The sequence below is a fragment of the Hippoglossus stenolepis genome, chromosome 13 (genome assembly GCF_022539355.2).
Source record: "Hippoglossus stenolepis isolate QCI-W04-F060 chromosome 13, HSTE1.2, whole genome shotgun sequence".
NCBI classification, from domain to species: domain Eukaryota; kingdom Metazoa; phylum Chordata; class Actinopteri; order Pleuronectiformes; family Pleuronectidae; genus Hippoglossus; species Hippoglossus stenolepis.
In genome coordinates, this window is record NC_061495.1 from 2,576,892 (window position 1) to 2,590,011 (window position 13,120).

General features: G+C 41.1%; 2 protein-coding genes across 3 annotated transcripts in view; one reads left to right on the plus strand and one right to left on the minus strand.

Annotated features, from left to right (window-relative positions):
* LOC118119756 (ras-associated and pleckstrin homology domains-containing protein 1) overlaps window positions 1-3,779 on the minus strand; it is a 47,734-nt gene extending 43,955 nt beyond the window's left edge. Inside the window, 1 exon segment of the mRNA XM_047342528.1 lies at window positions 3,579-3,779. The gene's annotated coding sequence lies outside the window, so the exon portion shown is untranslated.
* A 4,596-nt stretch (window positions 3,780-8,375) lies between these two features.
* Window positions 8,376-11,464, plus strand: cd28 (CD28 molecule). Of its 2 annotated transcripts, XM_035174988.1 has the most exons (6): window positions 8,376-8,557; window positions 8,666-8,730; window positions 9,343-9,551; window positions 9,951-10,107; window positions 10,181-10,332; window positions 11,044-11,464. In XM_035174988.1, exons 2-6 carry the CDS (start codon window positions 8,667-8,669, stop codon window positions 11,107-11,109), a joined length of 648 nt encoding a protein of 215 aa, XP_035030879.1. In that variant the 5' UTR covers window positions 8,376-8,557; window position 8,666; the 3' UTR covers window positions 11,110-11,464. The 2 variants fall into 2 exon arrangements, with proteins under 2 accessions (XP_035030879.1, XP_035030877.1); XM_035174986.1 differs by lacking the exon at window positions 8,376-8,557 and having other exon boundaries at window positions 8,594-8,730; window positions 11,044-11,450.
* The last annotated feature ends 1,656 nt before the right edge of the window (window positions 11,465-13,120 follow it).

Sequence of the window (13,120 nt, forward strand, 5' to 3'; positions counted from 1 at the left end):
ATACTCAGCTGCTCAATCAATAGGTGCTTTTTGCATCACAAGTTCAAGAGGGTAAAAGTTCCTGCGGCTCCTTGTGACTTATGTCTCCACAAAAACAGTCAAAACCCTGAGGCGATCAACTTAACGAGTCTCATGACACATCAGAAGCACAAAAGACGCCTTTTGTTTGTACATGTGTCTAATGTCGTCCTCTGCAAACATCTCAACGAATTCTGGACTTCATTGTTGTAAAATCTCGTTTTCAGCAGCAGAGTAAAACTATCTCCAAATAACTTAATGTAGACCCTCGTTCTTTCAGTGGAAACATCAGAGGGTTCAAGTTCACCAATGAGAAGCTCCTGCAGTGGAAATTCACCAACTTTAACTTCGAGTTCGCACAACACGATCATTAGCCAGATTTTCCAGTCGCCAACAAGTTTTAGAAGTCGCCAACAAAAGATCTGAGACTAATTGGAGTTCATTCAACAGTCGTCAATCACACAGTGTGAACTCTTCAAAGACACGAGTCGCTTCACAGACTATATTTCGAACAGGCAAATATAGAAGAGTCAGAGAGAACTACAGCGAATCAGAGCCCAGGACAGGGTGAAGGTACATCTAATGGTGAGGCCTCCCCTTGTTCTTTACACTGCACATGTCTGTAATCTGAGAAAACAAGCAATGGCCATGTGTGTCAGGGACGGAGAAACAGACTCAGCTTCTTTCATCAGGCTCAGGTCGCGTTCGGTCAGAGAAACACGCTCCAAGCCGCACTTTATTCTTTACAACTGTGATGTCCACTGAAGCGTTTCACCTCCTCCAGTTTGACATTTCACTCCGGGTCTGTTTTCGTGACCAAACATAGACCAGACATATGAGTCGGGGGGGTTTTCTCCTCTTTAAAAATCATGAAGTGTATAAACCCATCGGCTGCAGCCAGTTGTGCTGCATTGACTCACAATGGCTGCAAGACTCCCGGTCACAAGACAGCGAGTCGTGAAGTGTGAACTGCACGGTGATCTGACAACTTCCAATGTTGTGTAACGTGAACTTGGAAGAAGGAAAAGAATGCCACCTACGAAATAAGGAGCGAAATGGATCGACAGTCAGTGGAAGCAGGAGCCTGCAGGTCTCAGGGGTAAAACTCAAGCTGAGTGGCTGGTTGGAAACAGTCGGAGCTGCCTTTAGATGAAGTAGGGCAGTGGGGATTTTCATACTCCAGTTAACCCTCAACACAACCGGGAGAAACTGAATTGTGTCCCACTTTGCTGCACGCGAGTGTGTTACAGAGGTGGAACCTCTCAAGTCTGTCATCACGATTCCACTGAAGCTCTGATGGGCCTGGTTACAGATTACAGCTCCCAGCAAGGGACTTCAACATCGAAGCAGCTCAGTGTGATTATTTAATGTTCTCTTGCAAATTCTCATATACATAGTATCAATACAATTATTTTTAAATCTAGTTACGATAAGCTTCTGTGTTTCTACTCATGTTTAGATGACTTTTAACATTTGAAAACTCGTGAGTCATCAATTAAAAGAAATAAACAGGTTTGTAAAACAGTATATTTGTAGTTCTCAATATTAAGCATCACCTTTATCTCAAGTGTCCAAACTAAACCTCTGGATTGATGAGAAATAAATCATTTTTAAACAAAACCCAACCCAGATATCGCTGCATCGAAAACAGCATCTTCATTTATTTCAATGGAAAATCAATCCTGACTTATTTGCCAAAACAGTCCAGCCTCATCTGTCTGATACGAATCATTCACTGCTGCACTGATGCTGTTTGCTTATAAAATATTATAGTTGACTCATTCAATGACTCATTCAATTTGTAAGGATATGATTTCAATAGATTATCACTGACTTTGTATGGGGAAGAAAAGGGAGTTTGACAAGTGTTCAATTATAATAAATTAATATTTTGACATGGGACACATTTAAGTAAATAGCACAGAAATCCACTCAGAGAAAAGGGTGAAATAGATAAAAAAACGATGCTAACGTTAACTAGCCAGGATGAGCTGCACAGCACAGAAGCAATAACTGTGTGAGGACTGAAATGAAGTTTATTAAATCAGTAAAGTCCGGTGTGCTCCTGCTGAAGTGAATCTATTCCCTTTTCTACCCTAATTGATTCCTCACTAAAAAAAAACATGCAAAGGAGAATAAATCCACGTGTTGTCCCGTTGTTGTTTTTCTTTCACCCTGAAGGATCTAAAACATTTACGTGTCTCCATAACGAGACTGTTAAAGAATCTCAAGACAGAATGAATGTCAGGTGAGGTAGAGGAGGGATTCACCTGCTCAGGGGAGGAGTTAAGAAGAGGAGGAATAACATCTCGTCTACTACGCATGTAAACAGTCGTAACACTGTAAAATACAGACTTTTTACTGCACAACAGCCGTTGGCAAAGACAACAGGGTCAGTGACACTGGTAATTGATTCTCCATGTTGTGTTCTAGGGGGTCACGTGACAGGAGACTGACGAATCAGCGAAAGGCTACGTCGTGACCGAAAAGACCCAATCAGAAAGCACCTGTGAGTTTCTACGTCATTGTTTTCAAACCTCGTCCAGAATAAAACGCGTTTACGAACTCCAGAGTAGAGTGGACGACAGATGTATGTTTTCCAAACGAAAACGTAGCAATGTGGATGTAGCCTAAGATCGGAATACTGCGAATGTGCGAATTCGATTATCGATTGATAAGTAGGCCTTATTCAGACGATCGTCTTAATCGGGTTAATATCGGAATTCTGGTGCCCATGTCAACGGAATAGGACGAGTCTGACAGCTAGAAGACATCCTGCAGGAAGACGGGTCTACCTGCCAGATGATGGTGAGACAGACAGACAGATGGACAGGAAGACAGACAGACAGGCAGGCAGATGGCAGCCTGCATGTCTGATGATGCTGAATTGTAAAGGAGCACTGGGTCAGACCACCTTCATCTTAACGATGCACCTTTTCAAACACACGTCCACGCGCGATATGACTGAACCGCACATGGTAGAGGTCCGTGGTGATGAGTGGCAGCTGCGGGGAACACGCCCATACCCGTGTTAAGACGATGCCACGCCTTGCCTGTGTCAGCACGGCTCGGCACGCCTGGCCTCCGAGCTGCAGCAGCACCACACACGGCTGGAGAGGCGCTGTCAGCCGGGGAACCTGCGCATCCAGGCCGGCGTGTGTGTGTGTGTGTGTGCGTGCGTGCGTGCGTGTGGGCGTGCGTGCGCTCTGCAGGCCCTGCGGCGTTTCATCAAATGGCACCAAAATTTACGCACAATGCAAAATGAGGCTGAGGTGCGCGCATGCAAACAGCAGAGATGCATTGAACCGCAGCTGCAGAGGATGAGGAGGTTTTTATCTGAGGGCCCCCACCTTCACCACCACCACCACCCCTCCACCTCCCCCTGCAGCCTCTAACGGGATTAATTGGCCTTTATTCCGGGGGATGATAATTAAAGGACGCGCTGAGTCCAGAGACTCGAGATGAGACAGACACGGTTTCGTGTCGCTGCTGCGGCGGAGGGGGGCAGCGGAGGGAGCGTGGATCCACCGGGATGCGTTAGGGGGATCGGGGATACTCACTGTGCGGATCCCGGAGGAGGAGGAGAGAACCGGACACGGAGGAGAGGCGTCCGCCGGAGGAGCCCGCGGTGCGACGGCCGAGGCTTCGCGGGGATTCTGCCGCTGTAGTCCGGGTTTTCACCGACTCCCCTTCCCCGGATTTCCCAGATTTCCTCCGCGCTGCCACCGAGTCCCAGCTCCGCTAACACTGACGTCAAGCTGGTGGGGGGGTGGGGGGGACGGGGACGCTCCACGTCCGGGAGAGACTTTCACAATAAAGTGAAAGAGGCGACTGTAATACACAAGTGATAACAGTGACACTGTGCAGTTTATGAATCATTTTTAAACGAAGCTTTAAACTTCTTATAGTTTTTAAGGAACATAAGTACTATAAAAATACATATATATTGTAAAGATCCAATATAATATTACAAAGCTCTAACGTTTAAATTTGAATGCTCTTCATCCCATATCTCATTAATTAGACCCAACCAGTCAATCAACCAGTCAATCAACCAACCAGTCAACCAACCAGTCAATCAACCAACCAGTTAATCAACCAACCAGTCAATCAACCAACCAGTTAATCAACCAACCAGTCAACCAACCAGTCAATCAACCAGTCAATCAACCAACCAGTCAATCAACCAACCAGTTAATCAACCAACCAGTCAACCAACCAGTCAATCAACCAACCAGTAATCAACCAACCAGTTAATCAACCAACCAGTCAATCAACCAACCAGTTAATCAACCAACCAGTCAACCAACCAGTCAATCAACCAACCAGTTAATCAACCAACCAGTTAATCAACCAACCAGTCAATCAACCAACCAGTCAACCAACCAGTCAATCAACCAACCAGTCAATCAACCAATCAACAATCAACCAACCAGTCAATCAACCAATCAACAATCAACCAACCAGTTAATCAACCAACCAGTCAATCAACCAATCAACCAATCAAATAATCAACCAATTAATGAATAATTCAATCAACCAATCAGATATTTTTTTCATTCTTATATTATCTAATGAACACACATCACACATGCAGGGCATACACACTCAAACACCTACACACACACACACACACACACACACACACACACACACACACACACACACGCACACACACACCGTTCAAATCTGTCAGTCTTTTACTGTGAAGCCAGTACAGCCTTACTTCCGGTGTGTCACACTGTGACTTGACACATCCTCGAGCTCTATACCGGATCCCAAAAAACTCCTCGGGAGCGCGTATCCATTCCCTGCGCGCTCCCGATGCCTGGTTTCCTGTCCTGCCCAACCCAGAAATTAGCCTGAGCCAATCAGCCCCGATGAGATCATTACACTATATTACATTACATTTCATTATCATATTGTATGGTAGTTTTTATTATATTTATTATGTTACGTTATGTTTTATGTTATATTATGTTTAATATTATATTATATTATGTTAAGTTATGTTTTATTATATTATATTATACTATGTTATGTTATGCTATGTTATATTATTATATTATAGCATACTTACATCAATGTTATTATATATACTATTAAATATTCAGTTCTGATGTTCGGAGGATCTTTCTCTCTTTCTGTCTCTCTCTCATACACACACACACACACACACACACTCACACACACACACACACACACACACACACACACACGCACGCACGCACACACACGCACACACACACACACACACACACACACACACAGAGAGTTCACCTCAGTTTTTAAGCCTTTTCTTTTCATACTAAAGTCTGACCTCTACTGGTCTGACGCTGCCAGTGTAGTGTAAATGTGTGTGTACGTGTGTGTGTGTGTGTGTGTGTGTGTGTGTGTGTGTGTGTGTGTGTGTGTGTGTGTTTTGTCTTTATTTGTCCTCTTTGTGACACACTTATTAGCGGCTGTTCTGAATGATGCTATATGAATAAATTTGTTATTATTATTATAAACACTTTACGCTTTACAACATCCTAGGCAGGGTTAATAAGTGTTCCTAATAAACTGCCAGCTGCTTGTTGTATCTGTGATATATCTGATTCTTCTGAGTCAGAAAACCAACAGCAGATCTGCAGGATGTAGTTTTATCTGAAGTGATCCACGACGAGAACACGTCGTTCATCCAACAGCTGAAGAGTTCGTCAGAAAACGCAGAGGAAGGAAGAGGAGGGAGACCGAAGCATCAGAGTGAGTAGGAGGGAGCACCAGGTAAAACAAAACCTCAACCCCGACCTCAAGTCATCTGGAGGTTTCAGTAGATGTCAAACATCAAATCGAAACCTGCACAGTGACGAGCAGCAGATTAAACAAGCGAGCAGAGAGGAGGGACGTCCCCTGTTTGATTTCAACTCATAGCTGATGGAATGAATGAATTCAAAGTTTCCATATGTATAATTGTTTTTGTAGCAGAAAACCTTTAAATCATAAGAAAAAATACATTAACTCTTTAACACATATCTCAGTGTCTTCACAACCTTTCCAGTCCACAGTTCATTGCTGTCTCAGCTAATCACTGCACTCCACCCACTGCAAATGTCTCTGTACATACGTTTACACTGTACATATTACATTTTACTCCATTAATACTTTTCTCATATATCCTTACATTATAGGCATACTACTTCTTATTACTTTACTAATTACTAATATAAATTAAGGCCCCTGTGGTAGTCACTCTTTCCTGTTTGGTAATCTGTCTCCAGCATAAAAGCACAATGTTTGTTTTGTTCCTGAAATGCTTTACATTGAGCTGAATTACAGAACTTTTATTTTGAAAAGTTGTGAATGAGTTGGCTGTTTAACAGACTCTGAAATAGCCGACGCGCAATATATATATATAAAAAAACAACATCACTTCAGTAAATCATTCAAACTTGTATATAAACCAAACACGTGAATAGTAATAAAAGCAAATTCAGTTTAATTTGATGAAAAATAAATATCTTCAGTGCAGATAAACCAGGTGGGATGAACACAAAGTTTTCTAACCTCACTCTGCACACACACACACACACACACACACACACACACACACACACACACACACACACACACACACACACACACACACACACACACACACACACACACACACACACACACTTATATATAAGTTGCACCATCTGTCACCTCCAGATGCTCAGATCCCTTTCACACGTCTCCAGTCTCACACAGTTCGTGTGATGCAGGAGTTAAATCTTTGTTGAGCATGAATTAAATCCAGTTCACAGCAAATTTCAGCTCAAACTGTGGTGAGATATTCTTTTTGATAAATGTTCTGTGATGTGTGAACGACGTCTTGGTTTCCACAGTGACGGACCTTCTGGTTAAATTTCAGCACTTTATTCTCAACACTGAACAATAGTGAAACGACGATGTAAGCAACAAAGAAACCGCTGTTTTCCAGGTGACTGTAGTTGTGACTGTAACTTCTGCAGTGAGAACAAATGGGGCTCAACCCCACAGACGGTTTCCAGGCAGAACGCACACATGTGACGTCAGCACGGCCCTGAAATCACAAAATCAGCACTTTCACCCTGATGCTTTTTAAATCTACGGTTAGTTATTTTCCACAGTTTGCAGCTTATCACCGGGCGTCGAAGAAACTCGCACGAGACGAAAACGCAAAAGCGGCTCTTTTTATTCCAAAGAAGAATCAACTGATGAAATGACAGTGGAAGATAAACGCTTACCCGTAATGTCAGAATACAACGTGAAATTGACTTTTACTGCATCAGCCAGTTTTAAATTAGACTTTTAAACGCTTTGTCATTGCAAGGCCTTTTCAGTGTAAAGCTCTGAACTGATATAATCCACATTTGTTTGTGATCTGGTTGTAAATAAAGAAGTCGATGTACAAACATATCTATATGAAGGTAAATGGAGTGTTTAGTTATAATATGGTGCAGATAACTAACTTTACTCCTCTGTACCGACTGCAGCAAAGTAAAGCAAAGTGTGCAGGCTCGGTCTGTTACTCACAAACGTATTATTATTATTTTTACTATTATTTAGAATAAATGACCAAAACTCTGCTTTTTTATTACAATTAAAGTTTATGTTTTCCTGACAGGGACGACTAGTGGAGGACATCAGTTAGGACGCTTATAGACAAACTAATATCTTACAATCAATTTGATCTATCTCCTTTGTATCCAAGCATTTCCAACATATAGTTTGTTTTGTGCTCTAGTTTTTTTAAACGGTTGTATTTTTGTATTTCTCAAACTGCTTCAGCAAACAGCCTCTGTTAAAGTTTAAAATATTATAATGTGAACCAAAAATGTATTTACTTCATTTATCCAGAGCTTTTTCTGTCAGAAATGTAATTTCTACCTAATATCTTCAGAATAAAGTTTGTACTGTGGGTCAGTCGTGGCTGCAGCTTAATTCAGAACACACAGGACAAAAAAAACACTTAAAAACACATAATTTATCTTCTTATTCAAATAAAGACTTAAATGTTCACAATCACACCCTGTAAAAGTTTCCTCTTGAACAAGTGGTTTGAGTTTCACAGTTTGTTTTTTCCACTGGAGTTCGATGGTTTAATAGATTCCTGAAGCAGATGAACCTGAAAGACACAAATCTCATAAAACAGAAAGTCTTTCCACTGAGCGCAGCAGCAACATCTGGAACAGAAGACGAACACGATGTAGAGTTTGGATAAATTCTGGATTCAATTCGAATAAAGAAAATCTGTTGTGAATGCATGTTTTCCATAATGATACGCTAGAGGAGAAGTACTTTTTTTAATACTTTATTCATTTCACTGATTGATCAGGTTTTTGTTTCTCTGAGGAAAAAGACAAATAGTCTGTTTCTGAGTTAAAACCATTCGAATGAAGAAATTCAGATTTCATCTTCTCATCTTTCCTGAACAACCACAGCCTGTGATCAGCAAAACACCGTCATGATCATTTCCTGTGCTGGCAAAGGCGACAGTTTCCATGCGAGCCGAGGGACACGCTCAACTATAAAGGTGAGTTTCATTGTTTTTGTTGTATTCTACTGGAAGTGTGTGTTTTCAGTGAGAGTGTGCGTCCTCACCAGAGTTGTGTGAATTATAACAGTGTGTGTGTAACGGCAGCATGTTCCTGACTCTGATGGGATGGACCCTGGTGACCCTCAGCCTCTGTCGGCCCGTGTGGACCGGTGAGTAAACACCGACTCACACCGATGGGATGATTTCCTGTGTTTGTGTTGATGAGAACTTTTGACACAGTTCAGGGTTAATAGAAGTTAATAAAAGTTCATAATAATAAAAGTTTTCTGGACGTGTGGAGGAGGTGGAAACTAATATCGTGGCTCAATTTCTAACACTCAGATTCACACATTTAAGATTAAATCTGAGAAGTTAATCTTACTTAAAAATATAGAAAACAAACTGTATTGAGATAAGTAAATAAAACTATTATTCTTAAGTTATATTTACTTTATATATACTTGTTATTTCAAGAAATTCTAATTTTAAGCCAATGACAATTGAACAAATGGAATTTTACAATCATGATACTTTAAATGCTTTAAATGATATTTAAAATAAATCTAGAAATACTGAAGATAATTTTTAATAGCTTGAGCTTGGCTTTGGGAACATATGACACTGAAGGGATTTCATACAGGCTGGAATTCAGAGAGATGGATCTTGTGAGATATTCTCAACTCTTATATTATTACCAATAAATCCAGACTGTTCCTGATGGATCAGACTCTTCATCCACTGAGCGTCACATCTTCCTCAGACCTTCCTTGTTTTTCCATCAGCGGCGAAGGTGATCCAGCCGTACAGAGTGACGAGCATCAGCGGCACAGCTCAGGTCCAGTGCTTCATCCGGACCCAATGGTCCGACTACCCTGACCCCGAGGAGGTCCGTGTGACTCTGCTCAGAGGCCTCCACGGCTCCCAGGGCCTCTGCTGCACCACGCTCAACTCCACCGAGCCCAGAGAGACAAGTGTGGAGGAGGTGGGGGAGGTAAGCTCATTTGTTTTCTCCATCATCCTCTCACTTGTCAAGCTTTTTTTTACTATACAAAGTGTGTGTACTGGCTCTGACTCCTGACAAGTGGCAGCCAGTGTTCGGAGCCATCATGTCCTCAGGTTCGATTCTTCTGAACTCGATATCTCAAGAAAACTTGGAATTTCTTAAAATTTGGTAAAAGTAGCCAGTCAGAATCACCTTTAGCCTCGGTGCACTCTCAAGTTCGGCCTGTTTCCTTGATCACAAGGCCAAGACACTTAAATTGTGCAGAAGACCTTCAAACGTACAAGGGATATTCACCTTCTTGTCCTGTGTTCTAAAATATATTACTGCTGGCATCATGTTATAGACAGTGACTCATGTTAAGAGAAGGTTGACCCTGTTGTGCTTCAGGTGCAGTGTTCTGCTGAGGTGATAGGGGGCGCCGTGCAGGTGACCGTGTCAGGACTGAAAGCCGCAGACACAGATTTGTATCGCTGTCAGATCCAGGTCCTCTACCCTCCTCCATACCTGCGGCTCACTGGAAACGGGACCCTCATCCATGTCCCAGGTGAGGACTCGCTCTCGTGCACGTTCGCCCGCCGCGCTCACAGCTCGTGTCTCACTTTCACGTTTGTCCACAGGCAACTGTGACTCTCCTGTGCAGGAGATGGTTCAGCAGAGTGATGAAGAGGAGGGTGAGGAGAGTGAGGAGGGGAAGGAGCCAGTCAGTGCCCCTGTGGTCACCCTGGTGATTCTGGTCATGTTCGTCCTCATCATCATCATCTTCTTCCAGGTCAGAACATTATTTTATTATTATATTATGTTTACATGGAATACATAATAATATGATATTGTCTTTATATTGTATCTTTACTTATTTATTACTCTTGATGATGTTTCTGTTTTCCCTGTAACATGGCAAAGTTCCCCATAGATAGAATAGAAATACACTGTATCGTACCAGATCATGTAGTATTATTGTATCGCATCAAATCGTATCGAATTGTATCGTATATTAATGTATCGTATCAAATTGCAATGTATTGTATGAATAGTATCAAGTAGTATCGTATTCCATCGCATCGCATCGAATTGTATCAAATAGTATCGAATGGTATTGCATCATATAGTAATGTATCATTTGATCTTTACTCATGATTTGCAGTAGTAGAATCAGTCTGTATATTGATTGAGCTGTTTTTGATGTTGTAGAATCCAATGATTGACGTAATGAGGTCTTACTGAGGCCGTGAGGAGAGATGCTATGTCTAACTACTTCAGCTAATACAGTGTTTACATGGTGCACAAAGCAAACGACGTCTAATCAGATTAGTTCACAAACCTGAGGTCATGTAAAGTTTCTTTTCAACAGAAAGAGAAGAAGGAAAAGAAGGTTTGCTGCTCATGACGGGATTTTAGCCCCAAACCTCTTCGTTAATCTGACCAAGGGGCAGAAATATCAGTGAAAGTAGAAAGACACTAAACGTGTGTTTTCCATTTGCAGACTCTCCAGTGTGAACGAGGGAAGAGGGACAGTGTTGTTCGTGCGTTTGCTGCTGGAAGCTGCTGAAGACAGCAGCAGCGTGTCTGCCAGGAGCTTTAGAGTTAATGGATTAATGGTTAACGGATCGAGGGAGAGTCCGTGTCGAAGTCACCTCTGTTCTCATTGAGGTTCCACGTGTGGACGTCGGTGCAGGAGTTATTTATTCAGCACCAAAGTAATGTTTACATTGTTGTAAACTCAAACTATATTAAAAAAGCTTTTTTATGTTTGTTTAAAAACAAAATCACTTGATTTTTTATTTGGTAAATGCTTCAGATCATTAAGGTGCATTATGGCCATAAAGGTTATTTGCCTGCAGTCTATTCGTAACTACCTCATGTCTGTGTATTTTGCAATTTTCAGCAAATATTCATGTTGTATATTTACTTCAAGTAAAATGTTTCAACTTTAATTTGTACAATTTCTTATTCACCTCCTGTTTATATAGAACACATTGGCACCACATTAATAAACACCAGTATAAACCATGTAATTGAATCAATAATGTTCCACATCTGAAGTAACTAAGCAGGATAGAAAACATGAATATTACATCCAAGATTTATGTAAGATACATAAATGAAAAATATAAATTTATTATGAAACATGCTGAGTTTAAAGTGACAAGAAATAGTAGAATAATAGTGCACAGTAGATCTGAAGTTGTAGAACCAGAACCACCAGGGGGCCTCACTGCAAGTTTGATGTATGACACTTAAACTAAATATGCTTTTAAAGGTAAACGACAGACAACAAATAATCCCTGTTTCTTAAAATCACCCGACGACACAACATGAAACCCTCTCACCGGGCGATAAGTCACCGGCTGCATCGCCGCTCTGGATCCACAGCCACTTGGAGAATAAATCCCTTAGTGTGTCTTTATTTTCAAAGATGCAGTTTGATTGGCGGCTGTAAATCATTGTGGCTGACATTAAGTTCATCGGGAGCCAGTGAAGAGATCCAGGATGTGAAGGAACTGATCGTGTTCCAGCAGCCGTTCATGGTTCTGAGCCACATCCTCAGAATCTGCTCGAGATAAAGAAAAATGGGTTGAGATGAATAATGAATATTCAGTTTGTCAGCAGATGCAAGTTGCCCTGGTTACGTTGCTGGTGTGACGCTCAAGGTCCCACTGGCTGTTTTCCAGCCACGGAGACTTTTAGTGTGAAAACATTTCCTGCCTGTGGGTTTTAGTTCTCACCTCAAGTCAGTCTTGAGTTTCGATTCAAGCCAAAAACCAAAAAGAAGAAAAAAAGTATTTTTTGTTGTTGTTATTTTGTTTTAAAGATTCAGGTGAAAGGATCGATTGGTAGAAATTGAGTATAAAATAATGCTAGTGATGTTTTTACTAGTGTGTAATAATCTAAATCGTAAAAATAGTTGTTTTCTTTACTCTAGAATGGACCCTTTATATTTTAATACTTTATATTTTAATACTTTATATTTTAATACTTTATATTTTAATACTTTATATTTACATCAGGAGTGGGTCCTGTAGCCCAGTAGCCCAGACCTAAATCCTACACACTGAACCTTTAAAAAAACAAAAAAACAAAAAGAAGAGAAAGAATAATTTTTGTTGTTTTGTTTTAAGCAGAAAACAAAAAAAGTTTTACATTTTGCTTCTTAAGTGAAAAACCCCAAAAAGTAAGGTTCTTTTTGTTTGAGGCCAAACATAAAAAATATATATATATATTTATATTGGATTATTAGTAATTAGACAATCCCTTAAGATGATTCTGCAAAAAGAGCATCACTGACTTTATTTTCCTGGACACAGAATCTTCAAGTAGAACATATCTTCACCGGAGACGGTCTCCCACAGAAGGAGCAGACGGACCAATCTGAATTCAGTCGGACGATTGAGTCTGTGTGGTTTTCACTTCATTCAGTCACTTTCACAGAAGCACAGACCGTGAAAACAGGATGTGGGTTCGAAACGTCTGCTGACTCCTGTTGTGACAGATAATAGACAGATACTGTGATAGACAGCGGTAACTGCTGTTTCCAACTTCACTCGAATATTTCTACTTTG

What these genes read in the sequence shown, in the direction of transcription:
- cd28 (XM_035174988.1), top strand. Translation starts at nt 8,667, where the DNA reads ATGTTCCTGACTCTGATGGGATGGACCCTGGTGACCCTCAGCCTCTGT. An exon ending in CTGTCGGCCCGTGTGGACCG is followed by an intron (nt 8,731 to 9,342) that starts GTGAGTAAACAC and finishes TTTTTCCATCAG; the next exon opens with CGGCGAAGGTGATCCAGCCG. An exon ending in TCATCATCATCTTCTTCCAG is followed by an intron (nt 10,333 to 11,043) that starts GTCAGAACATTA and finishes TTCCATTTGCAG; the next exon opens with ACTCTCCAGTGTGAACGAGG.